We start from the raw sequence: 27,655 nt of genomic DNA on the forward strand, positions 1-27,655 counted from the left end.
ATCAAAATTTAGATGCTTGGCAACTGATTCATATTTATGACGGTTGCAGTGTGTCCCGGGTTATATGATCCCCTTTTGTGACCTTCAGATCAAGCAAAGTCGATGGGGAAGCCAGATTCACTGAACAAGCGTGTTATTAACTCAACAATTGCAGTGATTCATTTAACAACTGTGGCAAGAAAGGATGTAAAATGGGGCAAAACTCACTTAACAACTGCCTTGCTTAGCAACAGAAACTTTGGGCTCAATTGTGGTAGTAAGTCAAGGACTACATGTATAACCTACGGGGTGGGGAAGGAAGATGCAGTGTTCTGATGCGTGTCAGTAAGTTCAGTATTGATCACACTTCCAATGATGATTGTATTCAATAGCACTGAACTTTGAACTGTGCTCCCCTCTGAATTAAAGGAAAATCTGAGTTGGAAGATACCTGGATTTGATCCTTGCTCCACTAAGCTGTATTTGCTGGATTCATCACTGGATTTCTTATCCTTTATTTTAGAGCTACCGTATGCCAGTTGAGATCCATCAAGCAGAGTGTGGATAGCATTTCTCTGAATTTGCTCTCAGTGCTTAGTGCTCAGGAAAGATCATTCACCTGAAGAGCTATAGGCTGAGTGACCCCACAATAACTAGCATGTTTTCCTACCTACCCAAACCAATTTATCTTGCCAATAACATGATCACTTACCACAAATCAGGGTGTGCCAACTAACATTTTCAACCATCTCCAGTTAAATTTGGTCAAGGAGGCTGGCATTAAGTCAATTTTCTGCTGTGAGAATATCAAGGGCTAGCATTCTTTTTGCATCAGAGAGAAGACAGAGAAAGAAAGAAAAAGTACTTCCCATTTCCCCATGAGATTTTATTTAAAACATACATTTAATGGTACAAATAATTTTCAAAGACACTTAAGCGAAAACGGTCATTCTTTGGGGGAACTTTCTTCATGTCATGTTGAAGTCGCCTCTGAAGAAAATGCATTTCAACCTTGCCCCTCTGTTGTTAATATAGAAGGGAAAGTCCATAGAAATATATAAACCCAGCAAATATGTAAATCTGGCAAAAAGATTGGAGTATAAAAAAAAAAGGCAAATCCTGTAAGTATCTTAACCAGAACACGATATGTCCTCTCTTTTCCTCTACTGCAGTGTTTCAGAGGTGAGAGTACAGTAAAAATAACTCATTCAAGGGAAGAATATAGTGATATTGGACAGATGTGTTTATGAATGGGCTGGCATGATAAGAAAAAGATGAAAGCAAAGACATAGAAAGAAAAGGAAAGGAAGGAAGGAAGGAAGGGAAAAAAAGAAAAAGAGAAAGGAAAAAAGAAAGAAAGAGAGAGAGAGAAAGAAAAGAAAGAAAGAAAAGAAAAGAAAAGAAAAGAAAGAAAAAGAAAGAAAGAAAGAAAGAAAGAAAGAAAGAAAGAAAGAAAGAAAGAAAGAAAGAAAGAAATGACTCTATAGGAGAATTTGAGGGGATCACATAGTTGCCAGCTAACTGTTGGGAGTTAAGATTCTTGCAAATAATCCTGAGCAAGCTTTGGTCTAGTTTATCTAAGTGAATTTTCTATTCACAAAGAAAGCATATATTTTTCCCATTGGTAGGATATGGGCTAAAAAGAAAGAACTATTATTCAGATTAGTTATGTTTAAACGGTTAAGAAATGTTTCCTTCTTCATAGATTCAAAACATATCACTGGAGCACCTTTTAAAAAGGGCTATAAAAAAATCACCAGACCATTTCTTGGTGCAGAATTATCGCTGGGATAAGCAGTTTTAAAGTGGAGCCCTATTTCAAATAAAGAAGGGAGAAAACACACTGCTGATGCACAAAACGTGCATTTGAGAAGCGAATCCTTGGAACAAAAATTGTGAGGACAAATAGGCTTTAACCTTTGGGAGGATGTTCCTTCAAAATGGTCTTTCTACAATGTCCAAGATTTGTCACATATGTAAAGTATCACAGGCTTGATCGTATAGAGGGAAGTTAAAATAGAACCAAAGTGAATGTCTAAATGAAAAAGGCAGGATCAGTTCTCCATCAGGTGGCAACTGGAGTCAGTAAGACCCTAATTTTCACAAGCAACAGATTGGAGTTCTGTATCTGTCAGCCTTCCAAATATGAAGTCAATGGTGGTGTTCAAAATGATGCTTCCTGCTGATGATGGACCAATTCAATGAGCCAAGTGGTGACAATAGTGGAGCTGATGGTGGAGAAATTCTTAGGATAGATCTATAGCCATGCAGTCAGGGTGAAACATCCACTCACATCCACAGTGCTTTCACAAATGTCATGTGTCAAGAAATACTTAGTTGTAAGGCGAAGCAGGTCCAGATTGTTTCTGGGGTCAGAAATACTCATCTGGGTTACACTTCATATCTTGCAGAGTGGATAGGAAAGAAAATAGTCATGGAGCTGGTTATTTACAGATTGGAGGGGGGTAGCAAGTTGGATTATTAAAGCATTATTACCTTACTTCAGTCTGCATTCAAATTGGTATGAACAGTTGATGAAGGGGTATAATAAAATGGCAAAACTTTGAGGACTTTCCGGATTAAGAAACTAACAAATAATTCAACTTTCACACATAAAAGTATTGATCCTGGGAACCAGAATGTGAGCCTAATTTTTCCCTCATGGTTTTTTTTTTTTTTTTTTTTTTTTTGTATAGTCAGCAATTGTTTTCTCCCCAGAGGAAGCTTTCTACATTCCATCCTGGCCCTTCAAAATGATCCCTTCACAGAAAAGAGTTTTGCCCCTTTATCATCAGCTCTTCCATTATTTATATGAATTATCCCACTGTTACTTTCTCTCTGCTCTGATAACTTGGGGGAATCTCAGTTCTCACCCCCAGGGACCATTTTCAAGGGACCCAAACTGTTAATGGAGTTATGCCGAAAGGCTATCCTTGTTTAGGAGATTCTTCTCCCTACTGACGTTCCCAAAGTCTCTGTACATAAAAGTGTGTGTGTGCGAGCACAGGCTACAAGGCTGTTTACACCAGAGCGGAGACCGTACCTGGGGAACCATGTGGGAGAGGGGAAGCCTGTGAAGGAAAACTTGCTGGAGATCCTAGAAAGTGAGGATTGGCCCCAAAGGGGAGCAAATGTCCTGGTAGCATCATGGGGCTGAGAGGATAGAGGGCAGCAGCTTCTTCCCCCATCAAGGAAGAGGACATCATCTCCAAGGGTGTGTTTGTGGGGATTGTGGTTTCCCCAGGATTTCCTTTGCGCTTTTTCGATTTGGCGGAAGAAACCTTGCGATTCCGTGTTTGGATCCCATCTTTGCGCATTGCCAAGGGGCGATTCACCTGTATGGTATCAATATGAGAAAAAATGAAGGTGAGATTAAGATCTCAGAGAAAATTCATCTGGGGATAATATTCAGAGGTATTACGTTATTGTAATACATTTAAAACAATATAATTACATTATGATAAGATGTTATTCTCTCAGCCTAAATCTAAGGCCATGCCATAAATGGTTGATGGTATGAGCAAAACAGTGTGGAACTACATGACATATAAGGACAATAAGCACCCAGATCTTTTCCCCGAACTATTCAAGGATGGCTTACATATATATATATTAAATGCCTTTAAACCCGTGGGACCTTCTCCAATATATTCCTGGAAACAACCAACTCCCACTCACCCACTCAAGCACCTCTCTTTCATGTACATACACTCTCCTCCACTCTCTTCCTATTGTCTTACATTGTGCAGTTTGTAATAGAGGCCACAGGCATTGCATACGGGTTCTCCATTCATGTTGCGGCGCCAAAGAGTTGTGGTCGTAGTTTGGCAATTACTACACTGGGTTCCAGCTCGCTTGCTGACAATCTGCATCATGGAACAAGGAGAGAAATAGATACTCGCATAATTAATTTTGGAAATGATACCCAGGGCCCACTATGTTTCCTTAGAGCAACATTTCTTAAAGTGTGGTCCAAGGACTCCTGGGGACTCTCCCTCTCTCTCCGTGAAATCAAAATTATTTGCTAGATCCTAAAGATATTTGCAAGAATTTTAAATAATTTTAAATAATGTCACTTTCTTTTTATTGTTTTTTTTTATTTTTTTTAAATATAGGCTTTTTTATGAAAATTTATTTATTTATATTTGACACTTCTCAACCACTCATCCTCCTCAGAGAGTTTATGTTAACATCTAATGGGTTTAATTATTATGTTTCAGTAGTTTACCCTTGAAAAGAGCAATTGTTATAAATATTGAATCATTTATACTTTTTTTTCCTTTCAATGGCTCTCTCTTCAATATTTTTTTCCCTATTCCAAAGTTTAAAATAGTAAAATCTAAAAGTTTGGAATGTGTTTTGTATTTAAAACTATTGCCAGGAGGAATTTAGTCAGTTGCATTTGTACCCAACAAATCAAAACAGCTGACATGTAATAGGTGATCAGATCCCCTCCCCTCCCCAATTTAATTACAGTCTCAGTTGCTGTATTTATTTATTTATTTATTTATTTATTTATTTATCTATCTATCACATTTCTATGATGTCCAACTCCCAAGGGACTCTGGGCGGCTTACAACAAAAGTAATGTGACAATGAACATAGAAAATTATTAAAAACATTATGAAAACATTTTAAAACATTAAAAGCCCATGCACACCATTCATGGCCGGATCTCGCAAGATTGCAACAGCGAGATCAACGGCCCCAGGCCTGCCGGAAAAGCCAGGTCTTCACCGCTTTCCGGAAGGCCAATAGGGTGCAGGTAGTCCGGATCTCAGGAGGTAACTGGTTCCAGAGAGTGGGGCAGCCACAGAGAAGGCCCTCCCCCGCGGACCCGCCAGCCAGCATTGTTTAGCTGACGGGACCCAGAGGAGACCAACTCTGTGGGATCTTACCAGTCGCTGGGAGCTATGTGGTAGAAGGCGGTCTCGAAGATAGCCTGGCCCTGAGCCATGTAGGGCTTTAAAGGTAATAACCAACACCTTGAATTGTACCATATTGTACAATTGTACTGTAATTAATAGTACAACTTGAATTCTGTTAATAAAGAGATACAGTAAGCTTAACCAGGGAATTAGACATAAACAATGGTGATATATACAGTATATAGGAAAAGGTAAAGGTTCCCCTCGCACATACATGCTAGTCGTTCCCAACTCTAGGGGGCGGGTTCATCTCCGTTTCTAAGCCAAAGAGCCAGAGCTGTCTGATGACAATTCCATGCTCACGTGCTCATGTGCAAAGGAGCACAGAACGCTGTTACCTTCCCACCAAGGTGGTCTCTATTTTTCTACTTGCATTTTTACATGCTTTCGAACTGCTAGGTTGGCAGAAGCTGGGGCAAGTAATGGGAGTTCACTCTGTTATGTGGCGCTAGGGATTCGAACCGCCGAACTGCCGACCTTTCTGATTGACAAGCTTAGCGTCTAAGCCACTGAGCCACTGCATCCCCGATAGATATGGATATGGATATGGATATGGATATGGATATGGACATGTACATGTACATGTACATGTACATGTACATGTACATGTATATGTATATTCAAATTGTAAGCCACCCTGAGTCATTGATTGAGATGGGCAGCTACCCTGTTTTCCCCAAAATAAGACATCCCCTGATAATAAGCCCAATCAGGCTTTTGAGTGTATGGCAATAAGGCCAAGCGCTTCAAAAAAATATAAGACGGGTCTTATTTTTGGGGAAACATGGTATAGAATTGAATAAATACATAAATGCACATGCCTGTGAAAGCAAGAGACTGGCCACTCTATTGCCAGCCCTAGCCACTAGATGACACTGAACTTTATTGTATCTGCTGAGGTCAGAAGTTTCCTGTTCCTGTTCTGTTCCTTTGTAATAGAGATAATAAAAGTTCTTGTCTCACTTCCTGATTTATTTGTCCCCAAACCATCCATGACTTGCTGTTAGAAGTTAGGTTTTTAAACCCACAGATTCCTAACGAGATGAGAAAAGTGACAACGTTCTTTGTGCTAAAAGTCTTAATTTCTAATAATACAGCAGGGCAGTAAGACTTAGGTGGAGGGAAGACCTCTTATGCAGGGGTGAAATCCAGCAGGTTCTGACAGGTTCTGGAGAACCGGTAGTGGAAATTTTGAGTAGTTCGGAGAACCAGTAGTGGAAATTTTGAGTAGTTCGGAGAACTGGAAAATACCACCTCTGGCTGGCCCCAGAGTGGGGTGGGAATGGAGATTTTGCAGTATCCTTCCCCTGGAGTGGGATGGGAATGGAGATGTTGCAGTATCCTTCTCCTGCCACACCCACCAAGTCATGCCCACAGAACCGGTAGTAAAAAAAATTGGATTCCACCACTGCTCTTATGCCTAGCTAAGATCTCAAGGAGAAGCCAATAGTACAATTAGGTTCACTCATTTACATATATGTTATTGGGAAGAAAGCCAGCAATGTCTATAATGCTTTTCTCCTTCCAAAGAGAGGCATATACCTAAGTTTGTGATTGTTCTCTCCCACGGAGAGGGCGCGCAATTTGGGTGTCCTCCTGGATTCACAGCTGTCTTTAGAAGAGCACTTGACGGCCATGACCGGGAGGATTTTTTATCAGGTTCGCCTGATTCGCCAGTTGCGTCCCTTTCTGGATCAGGACTCCTTACGCACAGTCACTTATGCCCTCGTCACCTCCCTCCTGGACTATTGTAACACTCTCTACATGGGGCTCCCCTTGAGGAGCACCTGGAGGCTCCAACTGGCGCAGAGTGTGGCCGCACGGATGGTAATGGGAGCGACATGGCGCTCCCATGTAACACCCCTCCTGCGCAAGCTGCACTGGCTCCTAGTGGTCTTCCGGGTGCGCTTCAAGGTTTTGGTTACCACCTTTAAAGCGCTCCATGGCTCAGGACCTGGGTACTTGCGGGACCGCCTACTACCACCAATAGCCTCCCACCGGCCGGTACGCTCTCATAGAGAGGGGCTCCTCCGGGTGCCGTCAACAATGCCGTCAACAATGTCAACTGGCGGCCCCCAGGGGGAGAGCCTTCTCTGTGGGGGCTCCTACTATCTGGAACGAGCTCCCCCCGGAGATACAGAGGATCCCGGATCTGCGCACCTTCCGCCACGCTCTAAAGACCTTTTTATTTCACCAGACGGGCCTGGCCTAACTTTCTCCTTCTTTTTAAACAATTTTAATAATTTTAATATTTTTTAATATTTTTAATAGTCAAAGTTTAAATTTGTTTTAAATTGATTGGGGTTTTAATCTGCCTGGGCCAAACTATTTAATTTGATTTTATTTCTGCTTTTTAAATTTTGTATATATGTATTTTATTGTTGGCTGTTCACCGCCCTGAGTCCTTCGGGAGTAGGGCGGTATATAAATCAAATAAAAGTAAAAGTAAAGTAAAGTAAAAGTCTAACATGAAATATATCCTCAAGAGGAGGCATTGAGATTTTGTTCCGTTGATTGGAAGAAAACCATGGCAGATCATAGAAACTACATAACACTCTTTCAATACCGAACTCAGAATATTTAATTTTTAAAAAAATCTAAATATCTACAGAAATTTCTGGTGCTTGAAGCCAAAGTCCCAAGTAGACCACAGGATGGTTTATTTATTTATTGGTTTGATTTATATGCCGCCCTTTTCCGGAGACTCAGGTTCCTTAATCCATAAAGAAAATTCACAACAGAATCTGGTAAAGTATATTTCTCAACTAGTATTTGAAAACCCAGTTCTGTACTGGTTGTCAAAGATCTTGCCGGTCCAATTCATAAAGCTGGTTATTACCTATAAAGCCTCTGCAATGTGGTATCAGAGGACTTTAGCTATCACTGCCCACCTTGTAAGAGCATCAAGAGAGGGTTGGCTCAAGGTTCCATCATGATGAAAGGTGAAAGGGACATGTGGCAGAAAGTAGCCAGGCCTTTCCTATGGTTCCCAACACAGGAGCACATTGCCCTATAAAAGCAGGATACTTCACTCCTGAGACCAGACGATTCTCCGTTTCAAGCAGATATTTATTCTGAGTTGAGGATGGATGGGCAACAATTTTTAGCTTGGTCGGGGGGTGTCAGGTTTTGCTGCAACCATCTACTGTATTTAAAAGAGCATATTTTTAAAAAACAAAACAAAATTATGACACTGTTTAAATAAGCAGAGAGTTGCAATGTTAAGACGGAATTCTTAAGAAGGTGAGCAGGATCCACTTGCTGGAGAGCGAGTGTTGACTTACCAGGCGTTTCTTGGGCCTAATGAGGGGCCGGTTCTGGCCATTCATCTTGTGGTAGAGCCCACAGGCATTGCAAAGATAGTGGCCAGTGCCATCTCTTCTCCACAGTGGGGTGGCTGTGGCTCCACAATTCACACACTCACGTGCCTCTGCGGAAAATAGTGGAAACAGACATTCAAGGAGAAGATAACATGATAGTTCAGGTGGAAGGATACGATATGATTTTTCACTTCTAGGAAAGATTGTTGTTCTTATTGAAACAATGTTGTGTTGGAGAAGGACAGTTTGGGAGAGGGCAAGAAGCTGGTAGGACCTATTTTGTAGAATGAGCTGTCAAATCAGGAAGAAGAGTCTGCTTTGAATGTACAAGGCTTAAATAGCACTTAGCAATAGCACTTAGACTTATATACCACTTTACAGTTCTTTACAGCCCTCTCTAAGCGGTTTACAGAGTCAGCATATTGCCCCCAACAATCTGGGTCCTCATTTTACCCACCTCAGAAGGATGGAAGGCTAAGTCAACCTTGAGCCTGGTGAGATTTGAACTGCCAAATTGCAGGCAGCTGGCAGGCAGCAGAAGTAGCCTGCAGTACTGCACTGTAACCACTACGCCACCGTGGCTCATCACTCAGAACTAGAATCCCTAGTTCATGATTGAACAGAGACCTGTTCAATCATGAAAGCCTTCAGAAGACATCCGGCTGCATTTGACAGGCGTCATCTTGCATTTAGCTGCAGATGGATTTTCTCTGGAGTGGCATCTGCTCTTAATGTTGCAATATTCATGAAGCACCTTTACTACAGTAGAACAAGAAAGGTCTGGCCTCATGAGATTCCAGGTGGGAGAAATCGCATTGTGGAGCTCTTGTGTAATCCTATGGACTTAATAGATTTAATTTCAAAAAGATTGGAGTGCACAAGGTTATGAAGGTAACAGCTGTTTGCAAATCTGTTCAATAGCTGAATCTTTGCCTAGAATAGGGATAGCTATGGGTTAATAGCCATCTCTTTCAAAAACCCAAAACAAGATTAAGATTGGGAAATGTGTATTTTAATCTCATTATATAATGTAATAATTAGTGACACTAGGCAATTATACTTGGATAGAATTTGGTGTTTCAATCAGTGGTGAAATCCAAATTTTTTTACTACTGGTTCTGTGGGCGTGGCTTGGTGGGTGTGGTGTGGCTTGGTGGGCGTGGCAGGGGAAGGATACTGCAAAATCCCCATTCCCTCCCCACTCTGGGGCCAGCCAGAGGTGGTATTTGCCGGTTCTCCGAACTGCTCAAAATTTCTACTACCGGTTCTCCAGAACCTGTCAGAACCTGCTGTATTTCACCCCTGGTTTCCATCACTGTTCTCTTTTTCTTATTCTTACTATGCTGCTATTGCTATTAGAGAATCCAGTGCCCAGTCCTTGGAAAAGACACAGGTTGTAGATAGGTGTTAGGTTTATTTCTCAGCCCGTTCCAAAGCATCTTTTTGGAATCAAATCCAAATTGCTGCATAACCTGATTTGTTAACATTTGTTAACATTGGAAAATTAAAATCCATGTCCATAGCAGCCAAAAAAATGCACTCAAGTTTCTTTTTTTGTATGTTAGTGCTGTGGATACAGCACACATTTTTAGCATAAGGTAAGTGTGTGATTAGGGATCTAGTATCCCAAACCTGCAATTATTTTATAACATCAAAGATATCCAACAGAAGATCTCACCACTGGGGGAGAGCTGCATTGTCCCTCGGAGTTTGGGGGAATATCCAGCTGACAGGGGGCTTCCAGGCATTGGGAAATATCCATACTCCTGTCCCATAGTGTAAGGACTTAGGGCTGTGCCAGTCGAGGTCCCGAGGGGCATCAGTTCAGCATGAGTGGGACTGATCCGTTCTGTCTTCAACATCTCCAAATATCTGGGGCTGCTCTTGCCATCCGGGGAAAGGTCCTTGGGAGAGGGTGGTGAATGCAGGGTGTGGTAGGAGGACGTGGCAGAGGTGTAGATGGGAAGTCCAGTGTGGGTTTTCCCAGAGGCACTGGAGACCCAGGCTGCTGTGCTGTAGGGATGGCTGTCCCCCCATTGCAAACCATTGAGAAGAGGGTATAATTGCCGCACTGTTGTAGACATGGAACATAATAGTAGTAGATGTACCGGTAGTGGTGATGATGATGATGATGATGATGATGATGATGATGATGATGATGATATAATTATATGCAAGAAATAACAACACTATAGTGAACATGTGTGTGCACACATGTAGACTAAGAAAAAAATACACTGCCTAATGAAAGATATCTAGTAGATAAGGTTTTATGCATGGTTTCGACCGTCTAATCTGAACAACAAACACACCTGCTTTTGATTGCATTTGAAGAAAAGCTTGACAGATTTCCATACAGGAAATGAAAAGAAAACATGGTTGCCACACACACAAATATATATACACAAACATACAAACGTATGTGCATGTGTATCTCTACATTTCTATGGTATTTTATTGAGTCTAAAATTCTTTATATTAGAATTCCAGGTTTTTAGATTCAGTATGATGAGGCTTTAACAGTTAGTTATGTTTGGAAAAGTTTGCAGCAGGAAAACACAATAACAGTTAGGATTTACACATGATACTAAGCCACAATCTTTTTTAGTGTGGCTTGTTGAATAAATCACATTTTCTGGCCATACACAGCATACTTAGCCATAAACTCTGGTTTATAAACAATGGCTGTGTTTATACAACTCACTAAACTGAACATAGTGTGTGAACTTAGGTAATATCAGCCAAGCAGCCAGAATTTCTCAACAGTGTTGAGACTAATGTAGAAGAGCAAAAATATTATGATAAAAAAAGAGCATGTTACAAAGAGAATTTAATCTAAGCCAAGGCTTACAAGTGCTAGACTCTAGATTCATTTGTAATGCTGGGTCTCAAATCTAGCTTGTAGCATAGAAAGACATAGCAAAAATACATTTGAGAATTTAGTGAGCAATTTTGCCAACACAACAGATTTGCACAACCACCCGTGATTGAATAGAAGAGTATTTTCTAAGATGATATCCTCCAATGTGTTAGGCTACAATGACCACCATCACTGGCTTTAGTGTAAACCTCTGTATGACTTTAAATTGGGAAAAAGCTGCAGACGAAATTGAGGTGTCCAAGCCTTTCTTTAAAAACTGAGATCGGTTTCCAAAAATCACAGCATCCATGGCTTCAATGGAGCAAAGCCTTCCAGTTGTTACATTCACACCTACCTGGAGAGTGTCTGTAGGTTTCGGGCATACGAGAGAAATATGTGGGCACAGCATTGCAATCAACTCCCTCAGGACTCGCAAAGAAAAGGTCTGAATCGTCATTTCCTTGCAAATGAGAGGACTCTATGTATTGTGGGGCAGAATCCTGACTGGAGTAATCCATTGTCTTCTCTTAGAACTTTCTTCTGCAAACGATAAAACCTACATTAAAAAAAAAAAGAGGCTGTCAAACAAAACAGAAAATACTAGGTATAACAATACTATTGTTGCAATCAAGTATTATTATTTAGTATGTGTTTCTCAGCCTTGGCAACTTTCACTCATGTGGATTTCAACTCCCAGAATTCCCCAGCCATCCATGCTGGCTGGGGAATTCTGGAAGCTGATGTCCATACTTTTTAAATTTGCCAAGGCTGCAAAAACAATTGCTTAGAGGGATGATAGGACCTGGAACTTTGGAATCTGTTTCTTCACTTATGAAACATTGGATTTTTAAGGATTTTAATTTTAAATTCCCCTATAGAACTTGTAAAGCATATGATGAGGTAAAGACTAATTTTCCCTGAAAACTCTTCCATTTCCTTGGGTAATATGGAATTTTCAAAATAAATGGTTTTCAAAATGTCTCCCCAGATGGCACAATTTACAGGCTATAATGTTTGAATCAGCAGTCTCTTGGGGCATTCTGCTAGTCTAATCATGGGTTCATTGTTGGAACAATCCATTGCAGAAAATTTACTGATATCATATTTATTAGCTACCCGGTTTCTCTCTCTTTTGTGAGAAAGGAAAGTGTACCATCACCTACTTTTCTCGCACTTCTCTCATACTCTACACTCCTTACCATCGTTGTCACCCTTCTCTGTCCTCTAGACATATTCCAGCTTGTTATTATTGTTCCTGAACTGTGTTTTAAATTTCCCATTATTCCTTATAAGGTCTGCTTATATTTCAACAAATGAATCTACCAGGTGAAATAATTCATATTCTTGATAAACTTTCATTCTACTTTATCAAAACCCTTTCTCTATTTGAAAAAAATAATTTGAGAAATTGCTCTTGTCTCCCACTATTTTATTTATAACATGATTTCTCATTAATCTTTTCTTTATTCTCATCATTTTATATCTTCTGATAAATATCTTCAATTTATATGCTGACATTGCAAACAATAGTTTGTGTGATTCTTGCTTTCTGTAGGTGATTGTCATAGACATAAGATGTGACAGTGAAATTTTGAACTGGCCAAGCCTTTTTGCAGTAGTTAAGGATGCAAGAACTAATTAAAAAAGTAAAAATGTACCCAATATTTCTCTCTTTTGGATTATCCCAATTTTATCAGTTGAAATGATGCTCTTAATAAGTTGATCAGAAAAATCCCCTTTCCATAGAACAATATCCTGCCTGCACAAAACAGAGGAGACAGTAGCATTACTCTGGTGGATTAACAATACTGCTTTCAAAAGACTGGATAATAAATGATAAGTACTGTATATCATGGATACTTCAGGGTAGAAATATACTTTCCATATTTATGTATCATCAGTTAGACATAGCCATGCCTGTAAGAGAGCATTTTATGTGTGCAGTTGTCTTCCCTGATCCTAACAACAATATTCCTAGTCTAAAACTACTCTGAAATTAAGAAATGGAGGCATCCAAATTACTTTCCTCTTTCTTTCTATCTTTCTCTCTGATCTCTTTCTCAGAACTGACAACTCATTTTATAGCGTGCTTTCTTCTCAGATAACAATATACACATCTGATTATGTTCCTTCCCCCTAAAGTGTGTTTTTCTGCACTAGCATTGTGGGTGTGTGGGTGTCCATGTGTGCAGTAATGAAAATTTACTAACGGACTCCCCTTATTACACTGAAAGTAATGCAGAAAGGCAATGTGTCAGACACCGGGAAACCCCGGTTCAAAAATCCCCATTTAGTCATGAATTTCACAGGAAGATTTGTTGTGCACATCACCCAGAGTTGCTTTCAGTAAGATGGGCGCCTGTATAAAATTGATAAATAAATACATAAATAAATGCCTTAGGGTCAGCCTCTCTTCTCTGCTCAGACTTCTTTCAAAAATTGGTTAATAGTAATGACGGTGATGCAACCATGCAGATCAAAAATACCCACCTTTGGCCTTAACCATGATCAACCTTTGAGAAAGCCATCAGTGATTTTTCTGCTTATGATGGGACTGAAACTGAATTTCCTCAAGCATGCTTTGGATGGGTTTCATAGCTCATTCTTAGCCATGTTTATTAACTAAGTCAAAAACTGGCTGAGTTCACTTAACATGCTAAGGGTCTTTCCTGTACTGATTAGAAATACTGTTTCTCCATCCCAGAATCAGCAAAAAAAACTCTATGGGCATGGAATGGGCCCATTCCCAATTCCAATCTTGCCTCTGGCCTCAGTCACAGCAGCTGCCTGGTTTCCTTTCAGAGGATCTGAGAATGCCCTTGGTAAGGTAGCATCCTAGGGGCTTCGTAGAAAAAAATAAATGCTACCAGCCAGGATATGCTTTGTCCCATAGTTAACAGCAAGGGGAGGAAAGACCCTAAGTCCCTGTAAAAACTCACTTAACAAATTTCTCACTTAGCCACATAAATTTTGGAATCAATTGTCGTAAATTGAGGACTATCTGTATTAGGTAACATCTGTTAGTGCTCCTGGGGGAAGATGGGAGTTATGCTCAAAAACGCCAACCTGAAGAAGGCTATTTGAAACCAAGTAACAAAATCAGAGCAAGTAAAATGAGGTTATTATCTCTGATATCCCTGTGGCTCCCATCCGGCTGGCATTTCAGAAAACCTTGAAGACCGTGCTGTTCTAGGCCTTGGGCTGGGACACTTGGGACTCCCTGCCAATCTGTGTGGGTATGGTTAGTCGGATCCACGATCAGTTCTTGTTTTTTCTTTCTTTCATAATTATTCTACTTTTATTTTGCTTGGTTTTATTATACACTGCCCAGAATTGGTTAAGAGTCGGGTGGTGTAAATTAAATAAAACTTAAGCCCCCCCTTGTGTATAAGCATCCTTATCTTTGGTAGCTTCCTGTGTAGCTGTAAAACCTGACAACCTCAGAGGAACTGAATATAGGCAACATATAACCAGAATCGCCAGGGGTGGGGTTTTTTTCCCCCCTATTTTGCTTCTGAACTTCCAGAGGCACTTGGTCAGTCACAATACTAAACGGATTAGACAAAGATCCACTTAAAAAGTTCCATCTGTTTCTCTTAAACCAGGACAGACACTTTGCAGCTAAGGACCACATGCAGCCCTCAGCCTAACTTCATCTTGACTTTGGTCTAATTTAGCACTGTTGGGAGGAGTTTAGAGAGAGAAAAGCAAAAGAAAAGCCGAAAGTGAGCCGTGGAGTGACGCAGAGGAAATAACTGTTTGCTCACAAGCCAGATAATTGCCACCTGCTCTTTCTGTGCAGTTCTGAAGCTTTAAGAGAAAAGTTATGGCACATAGAAATAACAGGAGGGTGCTTCTGCTCATCTTTGGTTCCAAACCTGCCTGCCTCCTCATTTGTGGCAATGGGGGGGGGGGGATAGGTATTTCCCCACTCCTGTTTTAAACCTCTTCTTTGTCAGACAAGTAGATGCTGCTTCACCCATCAAAGTGTCGAAGCAATGAGTTCCAGGTAAAAATATTTCCTTTAAATGATGAGGCCTCCTCTGCATCATCCCCTGGACTTCTTTAATGCACACTAATCTGCTTCTCTAATAGCCAGGACAATGTTTTAGCATAATTTGCCTTCTGAGGAAAAATTTCCAAAGATTTTTGAAAATGTTTATAATAATAATGATCCTTTTTTTAAAAAAGGACGTATCTTTTCAAATAAATACAAAGCAAATGCATTTACTAAGAGTATGAATGTATAAACAATGTCTAGGTATCTCACCAACTTCATAATCTGCTTTGACCAGTCAAATCTAATTTGGGATGCCATCTGGGGTATGATACATAGGCTTGATTCTTGCAACATACCATCATGGGCTAGATTAAAACAAATATAAATTTCAAAGACCTAGCATCGTGATGGTGAACCTATGGCACGGTGCCACAGGGGGCACACAGAGCCCTCTCCGCGAGCACACCAGCTATGCCCCAGCCCAGCTCCACTGTGCATGCGTGCGCGCCTCCCGCTGGCCAGCTGGTCTTCAGGTCCCTGCCACGCATGCGCGGGGGGGCACATGCAGGGGATGTTCACATTGTACTTTGGGGGTTTGGGCACACGCGTGGGCATTCGCCCCATTTTGGGCCTGGAAAGCCTCCTGCATCAAGCTGGAAGCCAAAACAGGGCACAGGGGGGTGGGGTGCATGCAAGGGGGACATGCGTGCATGCACAGGGTGAGGCGGGGCGCATGTGCGGGGGCGCTTACATTGCATTTTGGGGTTCGGGCACACGCGGGAGCATTCGCATGCGCGCATGGGTGCTTTGGCCACTTGGCACCAAAAAGGTTAACCATCACTGACCTAGAATGTTGATCCAGTTTAGACAACATGTTATAACCAAAACCACACAGAATCATAAACTTGTCACCCATTTCATTCTTCAAGTGTGCTGTGCAAGCCTGCCAGAGGAATATTAAAGCCATGAACATTCATTAACCAATATCCTATTATCCGTAATGAACAGAACTTTCTCCAGTCAAAGGTAGACACCTGATTTCCTCTAGATGTCCGAACTATGCTTCCCATCAATCCAACCATCATGGTAAATGTCAAAGGTTATGGAATCTGCAATTCAAAGTATCTGGAGGACACCAGCTTGTCAATCTGCCCCCAACTCTGGTGTTCTCTGAATGCTGGCTGGGACAATTGCTCTGACAATTATAATCCCTAAATATTTAGAAGAAACCTATCAGGAAAGGCTGTGCTACGTTCATTGTATTTCTCTAATAGAGGACATTGCCCCCAACCGCAAACAAAAGATCACGAATAAAATTCTGACAGTAAAGTAATACTAAATTGATACAGCTAGGACAGCGGTCCTTTCTGATAATCTGACAGGCTGCTGCAGTATCAAGACAGATGGATCTAACCAGAATACTAGATGATCTAACTTCACATTGTTCAACTAAAACATTTTTAATGGATGTTTTCTGGGAAGAGAATAGGAATACAACAGTGGGGAAATTTAGGATGAAGGTAGAAAAGGCACACAATTTGCTGAATAAGGCAGGGAAACTTCATGATCAAAATTTCATCTCACCTTAATTTTAAGGCAATGTTTAAACCTGATGCTTAATCTCAAGTCATTTTTTAAACTCAAGCAGTAGCTGTCTCCCTCCAAAGAAGTATCAAATAATAGAATAGAAGCCTTTTAATCTGGTGTCAAAAAGTACAAGCTTGAGCTTTGTCTTCATTTGAGAATTCCCAACAGCAATACAAAATAAAAGAGACCTATGTGGAGGGAATAAGAGAAGGAAGGCGTGTTGGATATGTTGTCACCTTGAGTTATTTGGAAAAATAATAAAAATGGGATGCTAATAAATAAAAATAGCAGTAGCAGGTGTCCAATAACTAAGTTTAGCTAAGGCTCAAGAAGAGGCATCATTATCTTTGTGTTAATCCTGCTCTCTGCAAACCTTTCTTCATGTTGATGAAGACTTCTGAAACTAGGGCCTTTGTATTCCTACGGGGATTCTAACATCTTGGGGAATTAGGGTTTGCACAGCATGAGGAGCCTACATGGATCCAAACATCACCTTGTTTTTGAAGTTCAGAAGAAAATGAGGAGGTAATGGAGAATGTAAAGCAATGGAACTGAAGTTCAAAGTAGCTTTTGTCAATCATGAAAGGGCTGGAAAGTTAGTTAATTTGAGGTTAGAGATACAGCTTGTTCTCAGTGAGATTGCACTTCCTTTGTAGTCTGGGTATGTTCTTAGGCTCCTTATTGCTCCTGATTGAGAGCTGTGGCCACCAGTATCTTTGTAAGTCTTTATTTGGTACTCTCTCTGGAGAAAGAAATCAAACCACTGTCACATATGCATAGATAACCGTAATACATATAATTTACAGAATGTTTAGCTGGGAACTTTGATTGATTCCAAATGCAGACATTAAAAATGGGAAGAATACAGATCACTGAAGCTCTAGTATCAAACCAACTAGACAAGTTCACACTATTTCACAGACTCATTGTGGGACTGAATGCAATTCTCAACCCAAAAGTTATTCAACTTCCCCCTTAACCAAGATGACTGTGAGACCAGGAATGAAATCTGGGAGGTGTTCAGGGACTGGGGTGAAGAAACAGTTATAGTAATAGAGGTCTATAATTATCCTTAGTCTGAATAAATTCCTATTCTGATTTCAAAAAAGAAGTGAACCAGCTCATGATCAACTATATAGATAAAAGTTTTACCATTTTAATTATAAATGGGGTTGCTCAGATTTGTGAAGGACATGAATCTCCTTCCAACTGTATCCACCTACCCAACCAGGAAGGAATGTTTTTATGGTTGCCAGGTGTCCACTATTTGAGCGGACAGTCCACTTTTTTCACATTATGTTCACTATTTTTTTTCACAAAATAGTGGACATTTTTTTTATTCAAAAGCTTTATGATGAAATGGTACGTAATCTAAAGCTGCACAGTCTAAGAGAATAAGGATAGGAGAATCGCCTTTTGACTTTTTTTTCATAAGTTAGAATGAGACAAAGATCGAATGCTCATTGCAATAATCACATTTTACACAACAGCGCAAAAAATGCATTAAAGCAGTTATCTTTTGATATCGAAAATGTAGTGCTGAAGGTTTTTGCCGAATTTTCGAATTCTGCGAAGAAACGAGAAGAGTTGAAATCATTTTTTGAGTTTTGCGAGTCAGAATTCCGTGAAGTTTTGCGCCATGTTCCAACACGTTGGTTAAGTTTGTTTAAAGCGGTCGAAAGACTTCTTTTAAACTGGATACCTCTAAAATCGTATTTTATTTCTCTTGGATCTGATGAGTGCCATAAGGTTATCTGGAACCTTATTTCGGATCAGGAAAATGAACTCGCAAAGGACGATGAACCAACAATTTCAGAATTGTATTTATATTTCACACACTTCTTCATGTCAATAATGCAAGACACCCTACTGAAGCTGGAAAGCAAGAAAATTCTTGCATGTGATCTTCACATTATCATGTGTAAGCTGTGTGATTCTTTGCAAAAAAAATACGATGAGCAGTTTTTTGGAATGAAAGTTTTATTTGCCTTACGTAAAAAACATTTGCCTGAGAATGCCGTGCAAAAGTTCAAGAAAGAAGCCATCAACGTGTATCAAAGAGCCATTGCATACCTGGAAAAGTGGTATAATTTCACCGATTCAGTATATGAGAAGCTAAGTTGTTTCAATCTAATTGATCGCAATAATCTCCAACTTTAGAAAAAATGACGAACATCTGGTTATTATCACCATGGCGAGAAGAACTTCCACCCAACACTCTCTTCGATGAAATTTCTGCCTTAGAAGAAGTTTATGTTCATCTGCAGGACGATTCATACCTTGATAAGTGGACGTACTTTTTCAAGAAAGAGCCAGCTCAGAGTTTACTGAAACTGTTCCAGTATTGTGCATCAATTCCGGTATCAAATGCAAATGTTGAACGAATTTTCAGCGTCATGGGAAATTTGTGGACTGACGAACATAACTGACTGCTTGTATCAGTTCGAAGTGAATTTTGTATATTTTTTAATATTTCTCAACGTTGTACTGAAATTAAAGAATTATTCCTTAAACACAAAGAATTGATCAAAGCTGCGCAGTCAAATAAAAAATACACACAACAGCAAAGTAAAATGTAATTTAATATTTTACATATTATTATAATATATTTGATGTTTTGAATTTTAAGTAAAGTTTTGAAGTGATTATTTTAATACGTGTTAAAATGTTTGTAAGAAAATATATAATTTAATTGTAATTTTTTTTTTACTACTTAACCCCCCCCCTCCCCCCCACTTTTCTGCTATTTTTTGGAAGCAGACCTGGCAACCCTAAATGTTTTGGGTTCCTCCCATCAAGGTGGGTGTGTACCAGAGGGAGGCCTTCTCAGTGGCTGGCCTACCCCCTAGGGAATATTTTTTTGCAGGAGCCCAACCTATCCCAAAGTCTTTTATTTCATAGGGCCTTTGGGTGTCTAGGAAGCTGCTCCTATTCTTTAAGTGGAAAAGGGAGGGGGAGTTTTATTTTCCTGTGTTTTTGAATTTCCACACCAACATTCTCAACCAAGAGCTTCTTCAAAAATCAGCAGATTAGTAAAAAGGATGTTGAAAAAAGAAAAAAGAAAAAATTCTCCAAAATGTTTGGAAATTATATCAACAAGAGAAAAGAATGGGAAGATTTATCTAAATGAGAAGAATATAAAGGAGTACAATCCCATGTAAAAGAAATGCAATTTCATAATACGATTTAAAAACAACAAGTTATATTAAAAGACGCAATTTAATATATCCAAAGATATTAGAAAACAAAAATCTTGTAGGAGGATGGTTGAAATATAGAATTAAAAGAATAACGACGACGCAGAAAATATTTGTGATGAATTGAGAGCTTTTCTCATGACATAAAATGTAAGAGAGAGCTCTAGTCTCAACTTAAATTTTCAGGAAAATACTTCAAGATAGTGTGATAAATAATGGTGACTGGAAATGCAGTTCTAGGAGTTGACAAATTGATGGCAGGCAAATTGCTTGATCAAGTCTCTGCTCATTGGTTAACGAAATATAAGATGCTCTGAAAGATTGGAAAAGAGATCAATGTAATGCTATTTTTAAAAAATGATGGGAATTTAAGGGAAGGAAATCCAAATTAAGTATCTCATGTTGGCAAACTGGTGAAATCTGTTCTTAAGAACCAAACTATACCATATAGAAGAAAAAATTATCTTGGCTTATACACACATTACTAATTTTGAGTTTTTAGGGAATATCAAAAGGAGGGACAGCAGATTAACTATGATATTTATTTTCTTAAAGTTTTGAACTAAATTATGGAATTTGCTACTCAAGACAAAGGAAAAGGAACAGCTTTAAAAGAAAAGTAAGAATTCTGATGGAGGTTCCCAAAGGTGCTTTTCTGGATTTTCTTAGGGTTTTTTCCTTGAAAATGTTTTCCTTTCTCATCCAAGAAGTTTCTTCAGTTCTGAAGTGAACTGAACAGAACTGAAGAAGCTTCTTGGATGAGAAAGTGAAACTTTTTCAAGGAAAAAAACTATCCAAGTCCAGCCGCTTTTTGGAATAGCACCTTTGGGGCAACCTGGATAATTGAGAATCTTCATAGATTCTGAGGGAGGATACGGCTATCAGTCAGTGATCACTACTGATAGGTAACAATTGCTCAGAGACAGGATCAGTGGCAGCCTGCCTTTTATGAGTAAAAAACAGCTTTTCCACTCCTGCTTGCTTCTAGGCTTATCAGACTCCTGTTAGCCACCATGGATACAGAATACTGGACTGGATAGGTCTTTAATCTGAGCTCACAGCACTCTTCTGATTTCTTAAATTTCATGTTGTTTTGTGAGTTTATGAAGAATATTACTGAAGTACTGCTCCCTGATATATGTTCTGGGTTATTTTATGTCCCCATTTATATAGGGACATATAAATTATTTTAGTATCTGGCTCAACAGTAATACCTGTGAGAAGGATCTAAGGTGTCTTGGTGGACTACCACTTAAGTATGAGTCAGTAGAGGGATAGCATCAAGATCACAGGAAGTGATAGTGCCACTCTATACTATACTAGTGAGGTCACATTTGAAATACTGAGTCCAGTTCTGGTTACCATGATACAAAAAGATGTTGAGACCCTAGAAAAAGTGCAGAGAAGAGCAACAAAGGAGGTAAGGGATCTGGAAGCTAAATTGTATGATGAACAGCTAATGGAACTAGGTATATTTAGCCTAATGAAGAGAAGACTTAGGGGAGACCTGATAGCCATCTTCCAATACTCGAGGGGCTGTCATAGGGAAGAGGGGTTGGATTTATTCTCCATAGCACCTGAGTGCAGAACAAGCAATGGGTAGAAGCTTGTCAGAGGGAGATCCAATCTGGAAATAAGAAGGAATTCCTTGACACTGAGAAAAAATGATCAGTGGAATAGCTTGCCTCCTGTAATTGTGGGTGCTTCACTCCTGGAGGTTTTCAAGAAAAGATTGGACAACCATTTGTCCAGGATGGTATAAGGGCAGGGAGTTGGATTAGAAGGCCTCCAAGATCCCTTCCAACACTATGATTCTATAATTACTTATTTCTTCTATTTTATTTGAGCCATTTGAGAGGGCTTTTTAAAATTGCATATTTACAGATCAAAAATTCTCCAGGTTGTGTGTCCCTTCTCTTGAGTTTCTTGAGAACTTAAATCAGTAAGCAGACAGAGGGTGAGATGCTGCCAGCAGACACTGTCAGGAAATTCCTCCTAATTTCCAGATTGGATCTCCCTCTGACAAGTTTTCACCCTTGTCCTGCAGTCAGGTGCTATGAAGAATAAATCCACCCCTTCTTCCCTATGACAACCCTTCAAGTATTGGAAGACAGCTATCGGGTCTCCCCTAAGCCTTCCTTTCGTTAGGCTAAACACATCTAGTTCCCTTGGCAATTTCAGTACAGAAACATTAATTCTGCAATCGTGCCTACAATGTCACAGAATCAAATCTTTTGAGTACAGTGGAGTTTCATACTGGTTCATGGAAGGAATGGGCAACGTGATCCTTAACCTATTCCTTGGCAGCTCATGGGCTAATTCCAACAAGCAATTATTCTGGATCTTAGCTTATCTCTTGACGCTTATCTACTATGTGGAGTCACAAGCAGGGAAATTGAGAGAAAAAGAGAACAAGTGAGAGAAAGGGAAGAGGAGGAAGTAGAAAAGAGAAACTGCAGGAGAAAGAGGGGTCGGATGAAGAAAAAGCATGGGTCTCCCTTCCTCCACCAAACCTTTTTGGCCCTACTTATTTATTAGCATGCAGACCTCCAGGCCAGGTGAATTCTTAACAGAGAAAAAAGTTGCTCAGGCCTAAAATTATAGATTGCAGAACACTTGTCAATTTAGATGCTAGCCAGGATTTGGAGTGTTTAAAGAGCAGGTTTTTATTCTGCAATTATCCTTGTGGGGTATGGGGAGGTGTGCCCATTTTCCAGCAGCTACCCTTCAGTGCATCCCCAGGACTTCTGTTGTTTTCCCCACACAAAAAAAGTTGCTTCATATGACTTCTGACTGGTAAGTCTAGGATCTGAGAGTGCAACATTTTTTTTTTGGCTGTGTTTTTTTTTTTTTTTGGCAAGGGTAAGCACGTTTGCTGACATCCAACATAGACCCAACAGTAAAGAGATTTCCAGGTTTTCTATTCCCTCCCCCCACCTCAACAGTGATATATCAAACCAACTCTGTCACAAACATTGGAGACATCACCTTATCTTTCAGCCGCACCAGCTGTTATCAGCAAGAATGAAATTTCCTTTTTAATATTTCATTTTAGCCCAAAATTACAGTTGATGTCCTACCCATATCAACCTGCTGTTTCTGATCTACGCTGGGAAAGAGAAGAAGGGATGTGGGTCCCAGGGATGGTTACAGCATTTTATCACCGCCAACCCCAGATAATTCAGATAATTATCTCTAGGGCAGGGGTGGGCAACTGTGGCCCTTTTACAACCTGTGGACTTCAACTCCCAGAATTCCTGAGCCAGCTTGGCTGTCACAGGAATTCTGGGAGTCAAAGTCCACAGGTTGTAAAAGGGCCACAGTTGCCCACCCCTGCTCTAGGGTATTTGTTATTGGGGTGCCTGGGCAACTAAAGCAGCAATGTTAATCCACCTTGAAACAGATCAGATGCTCCCTACAGTGAGCCTCTCTCAACTCACTGCATCTCCATCAGAAACCTTGCAGGACCACGGAGCCTCAGCCTTTGAACGAATCCAGGAATTTGAGAACCAAGGCTGAAAGTAAATCAACAGCTTGGAAAGAGGGTGTGGAAATATTGGGTATGGGTATCATACTCTCCAAACAGTTTCAGCAGCATTTTGAACCAGGATGGGAAGAGAACCACTTCCCCCCCCCAAAAAAACCAAAGAACACCCAGGCAGGGAAAATCTAACCTATTTTCTGAACTTTGCATGGATTCTTACCAGGACAGATACTAAATCAGACTCAAGGAAGTTGGCAGGGAGACTTTACGGAGGGAGACAGAAACAATAATAAGAATTTCCTCCCTTTCACTGCATTCCAGATTTGCGTATATTATCAAGCCAAATTTTCATTGCTAATCTATGTCTTCATCTTTATTATTCATCCATGCAATTTCTTATAACATTTCTTCATATACATGCTACAATGCTACTATTTATGCTACAATTATTTTCTCTTTTTCTTCTTCTTCACTTTATTTCAGACTCATTCTTAAGTAGCGTTTTCTTCCCCAATTTCATGTTTTTAGTCTTTCCCAGTAGCCCTTCTTAGTAGCAGCAAATTCTTTTTGTAATGATGGAGAACAAACTGTCATTATAATGACGGCTTCTCTTGACTCCTTTGGTCTCCTTTCTCTTTTGTAGCTGTCAGGTACTTTATACTACAAAAAACTGTGGGAAATTCTGGCCGATGAACGAAACAAAGCCATTGTCAGAAGGACTCAAGATAAGGCCAAGGCTGACAGAACATTCTACTGACAATAACTAAAGATGAGAGGGTTTTTTAAAAAAAATTTTTAATAAAACTTTATTATTTTTATAAAACTCAAGATGGCAAAGATATCTAATACTCCTTCATCCTCCTATTTTCCCCATAACAACAGCCCTGTGAGGTGGACTGGGCTGAGAAAGAGTGACTAGCCCGAAGTCACCCAGCTGGCTTGTATGCCTGATGTTTTCTAGCCTGCAGCCTTAATCACTAGACCAAACTGCTTTTCTTTTTTGGTTCTAAGGAATTTTAATTAGAAGTATAATTCCTTCTCTCCTTCTATTTGTGTAGGTAGCAAACATGTTTATATTTGATGTAGTATAGTTGTAAAGAATATAAGTTTGAATGTTCTCAGTTCCAAATTGCCTCTGAAAGTAACTTACTGGGTGGAAGGAGGGGGGGTGTCTATTTTTTCTTAGCCCATACACCCACCACAACATGGGAATAATAGCGGCCTGCATTGTGAGATCATTGCAAGGACACAGTGCCATGAGAATTGTGATTATATCTTGCTAATACACCAAGGGGTCTTGTGGCTCTGTTAAAATTCAGATTAATTGTAGCATAACCAATTCTGTTTAGCATAAAGGAAAGCATAGTCATAGGGTCCCAGCGTCAATATGCTTCCCTTTCTTCATTCTTGGATTGCAGACTTTTGAGGCATTTTTTTTTCTCCTAAGAAAGTTGTTCAATTAAAAGTAAACATACCTGTTTATGTATCTATCCATGAGCGTAACTCGGGATATTATGTCCATTTTATAGAAAAGGAATCAGTGTTTAAATCATGGCTTGAAGTCAGGTTCCCTGTCTCTTAAGGCTCATTCAGGGAGATTGCACAATTCCAATCTTACGTTAAGTGCTGGCTCCATTTTCCCCCAGGAAGTTGAACAGCCAGATTTTGGATATAGTTATATGAAACTACTGTTCAAGTACCTTCTGACATAACCCAGTTTGCCTGATCACTTGATTCTAAAAATGGCTGAAAAGCATGGGCGCGGAATTATAGTGTAGGAGGGGGCTTCATATGAACATAAAGTTTCTCTGTAGAGGAACTGGTTAGATTGATATGTCTGGACCATCTACCATATTTTCCAGTATTGTGTAGTGAACATGATTGATGCACACTTTGGGGCGAGTGGGACATTCTCTATTTCATAACATTTTGTTAGCATGGTGCCTCTGCTCCTTCCACTATTTCAGCAACCCCACACTTTCATTTTGTGTGTATTTAAGAAAGGGCAGTTGTCTTCCTTCCATTCTTTACTCAATACGGTCATTTTACAGTATGTCAATCTCTCAGTCCAGGCTTTGTAAAAACGACGACACAACTCTTGAGCGCCTGTTTCTTCATTTCCGAGCAATGCTCTCCTTTCGCCATTCTGTTCTGACAGCCATACAGTCTATTTTCTTTTTAAATTTACATTTTGCTCTCTTAATAACTTGCAGCCTCTTTACTGATCATTAGCTGCCAAGCCATTTTTTCTCACACCTGATGTTCTCCACATTAATTTTTCATAGTAATTGGACAAAAAAAATGCCATGTTTTCTCTGATTTTCCCCCCCACTTTGTTTCCAACAACTGGAATGCAGAATGCTTGTTCGCTTAATAAGAAGAAAAACTCAGAATCCCAACCCATTGTGGAAGAATTCAGAATACCAGCGCACTCTACCTGATCCTTTGTATATTTTGGCAAAAGCAAGTCTTACAGCATTCACCAGGTCCCAATGCCAAGTATGAATCTTTCCCATCTATCTGTTAAGACTTATTCTCCAGATATAGAATCTCATCTTGCAAGAAATTGACAAGCATCGGCTATCTGTTACTTTATGCATCTGTTATATCCTGCTCTTCAATTATTCAATTGGACCTGGATACCTTCGAGACTGTCTTCTGCCACCAGTAGCCTCCCACCGGCCACTCCGCTCCCACAGAGAGGGTCTCCTCAGGGTGCCATCAGCCAAATTATGTCGGATGGCGACACCCAGGGGGAGGGCCTTCTCTGTGGGAGCCCCTGCCCTTTGGAATGAGCTGCCCCCAGAAATTCGTAAAATCTCTGATCTCCGTGTATTTCGCTGTGCCCTCAAAACCTTGTTGTTCCGCCAGGCTGGGCTATCAAGGTAAAGATTTTAATTGGGTTTTTAAAAATGGGATTTTAAATTTGGGGTTTTAAATTGAGCCTATCATTTAATGATTTTAATTATTTTTAAATTTTGTCTGTCTTTGTGCTTTTAATCAGGCTGTACACCGCCCTGAGTCCTTCGGGAGAAGGGCGGTATAGAAATAAAATTAATAAATAAATAATAAATAAATTATCAAATCTATTTTATTTGTATTTTTTACAAACATCTTTCTGAATCACTGGTAATCTATCCACATTGTCCCCAAAATGTACAGCTTTAAAAACAATCTCAATTCATTAAGATACTTTTTTTTGTTCACTTATTTGTATGCATCATATATTCTAAGACCACTTCATATGTTCTTAGAAGTACCGTAAATATTCTCTTCCACTGTAATCAGTAGCTTTCTCCAATGGTTCTATTATTTCTAACACATTTGGTTGGAACACTATCCCTTAATTTTTAGAAAAGGAAGAAAGCAGGCAGGTAAACCACCCGTCTTACTACTTCCAGCAGAGAAGGCATCTCATTTTTCCATTGCCTACGACTGGGGTTATGCCATACATAAATGCAAGAAGCCGCCTTCAGCATGAGAAATTGACAAAACTGCCTGAGAACCTGTTTTCTTTATCAAACCCAAGTATGCAAAACAAGAGCTAAGATAGGGTACCTCTACCCATGTGCCAAATGCATTTCCCTTACAGACGAATACAACCAGCCCTGTTTTATGTTTCAATTTCAGCAGACCAACTTCAGCTAGTTAGAGCTTATTTTCAGCTCTCTAGCCAACTATGGTGCCATTTCTTTTTCCAGCTTGTATTTTTCAGTCTAGTTTTCTTCTTTAATACTAGTTTCCTTTCTTAGCATTTCCAGACCATCTCTCGATCATCAAAATCCCAGCCATAAAGCAACAGGCATGTTTTAAACCACAGCATTTGGGCCACATAGTGGATCAAACTGACCTGATGCTGAGGACAAACCTTCTCTACGTTCTGAACGTCTTTTGGTCCACAGAATTGAAGAATAAGAAAAGTTGGACTGACCTTGGAGAAAGTGTTCCCACTTCTGGCTGCTGATCTGTTCAACTGAGCCCTCTTAAAAGATCCCAGCCTGTTGATGACAGAGGAGACCGAAGAGAAACAGGGAGGGGACCAAAAGAAAAAAAAGCAGACACCCAAGTGATGTCTCCGCCTTCTCCAAAGGGCCCTGACAAGGAGGATGAAGAACAGGGAAAAGGACTATATGTCTGTTTATATGTGGGGGAACACTCATACAGCTTCCATATGAACCCAATGAAATTAACACTTTCCTACTGCAATCAATTCAAGGATAAGCTCCACAGTCTGAAGTTGGAGACTAGAAATCTAACTTCGGGGAACCTGTATTAAAGCCTGAAATGGCCACTGCATTTA

General features: G+C 40.0%; 1 protein-coding gene across 4 annotated transcripts; it reads right to left on the reverse strand.

The window, feature by feature from the left end:
* Nucleotides 1–850: 850 nt before the first annotated feature.
* GATA1 (GATA binding protein 1) lies at nucleotides 851–27,384 on the reverse strand. 4 transcript variants are annotated; one of them, XM_087886598.1, is made up of 7 exons: nucleotides 17,168–17,426; nucleotides 15,358–16,862; nucleotides 11,443–11,643; nucleotides 9,906–10,298; nucleotides 8,192–8,337; nucleotides 3,720–3,845; nucleotides 851–3,314 (listed from the first exon to the last, which is right to left on the reverse strand). In XM_087886598.1, exons 3-7 carry the CDS (start codon nucleotides 11,603–11,605, stop codon nucleotides 3,000–3,002), a joined length of 1,143 nt encoding a protein of 380 aa, XP_087742724.1. In that variant the 5' UTR covers nucleotides 11,606–11,643; nucleotides 15,358–16,862; nucleotides 17,168–17,426; the 3' UTR covers nucleotides 851–2,999. The 4 variants fall into 4 exon arrangements, with proteins under 4 accessions (XP_087742724.1, XP_034289968.2, XP_034289964.2 ...); XM_034434077.3 differs by lacking the exons at nucleotides 15,358–16,862; nucleotides 17,168–17,426 and adding an exon at nucleotides 27,287–27,384; XM_034434073.3 differs by lacking the exons at nucleotides 15,358–16,862; nucleotides 17,168–17,426 and adding an exon at nucleotides 27,206–27,340.
* Nucleotides 27,385–27,655: the final 271 nt, after the last annotated feature.

The sequence above is a fragment of the Pantherophis guttatus genome, chromosome 2 (assembly GCF_059756535.1).
Source record: "Pantherophis guttatus breed Tessera chromosome 2, ASM5975653v1, whole genome shotgun sequence".
In the NCBI taxonomy this organism is placed as follows: domain Eukaryota; kingdom Metazoa; phylum Chordata; class Lepidosauria; order Squamata; family Colubridae; genus Pantherophis; species Pantherophis guttatus.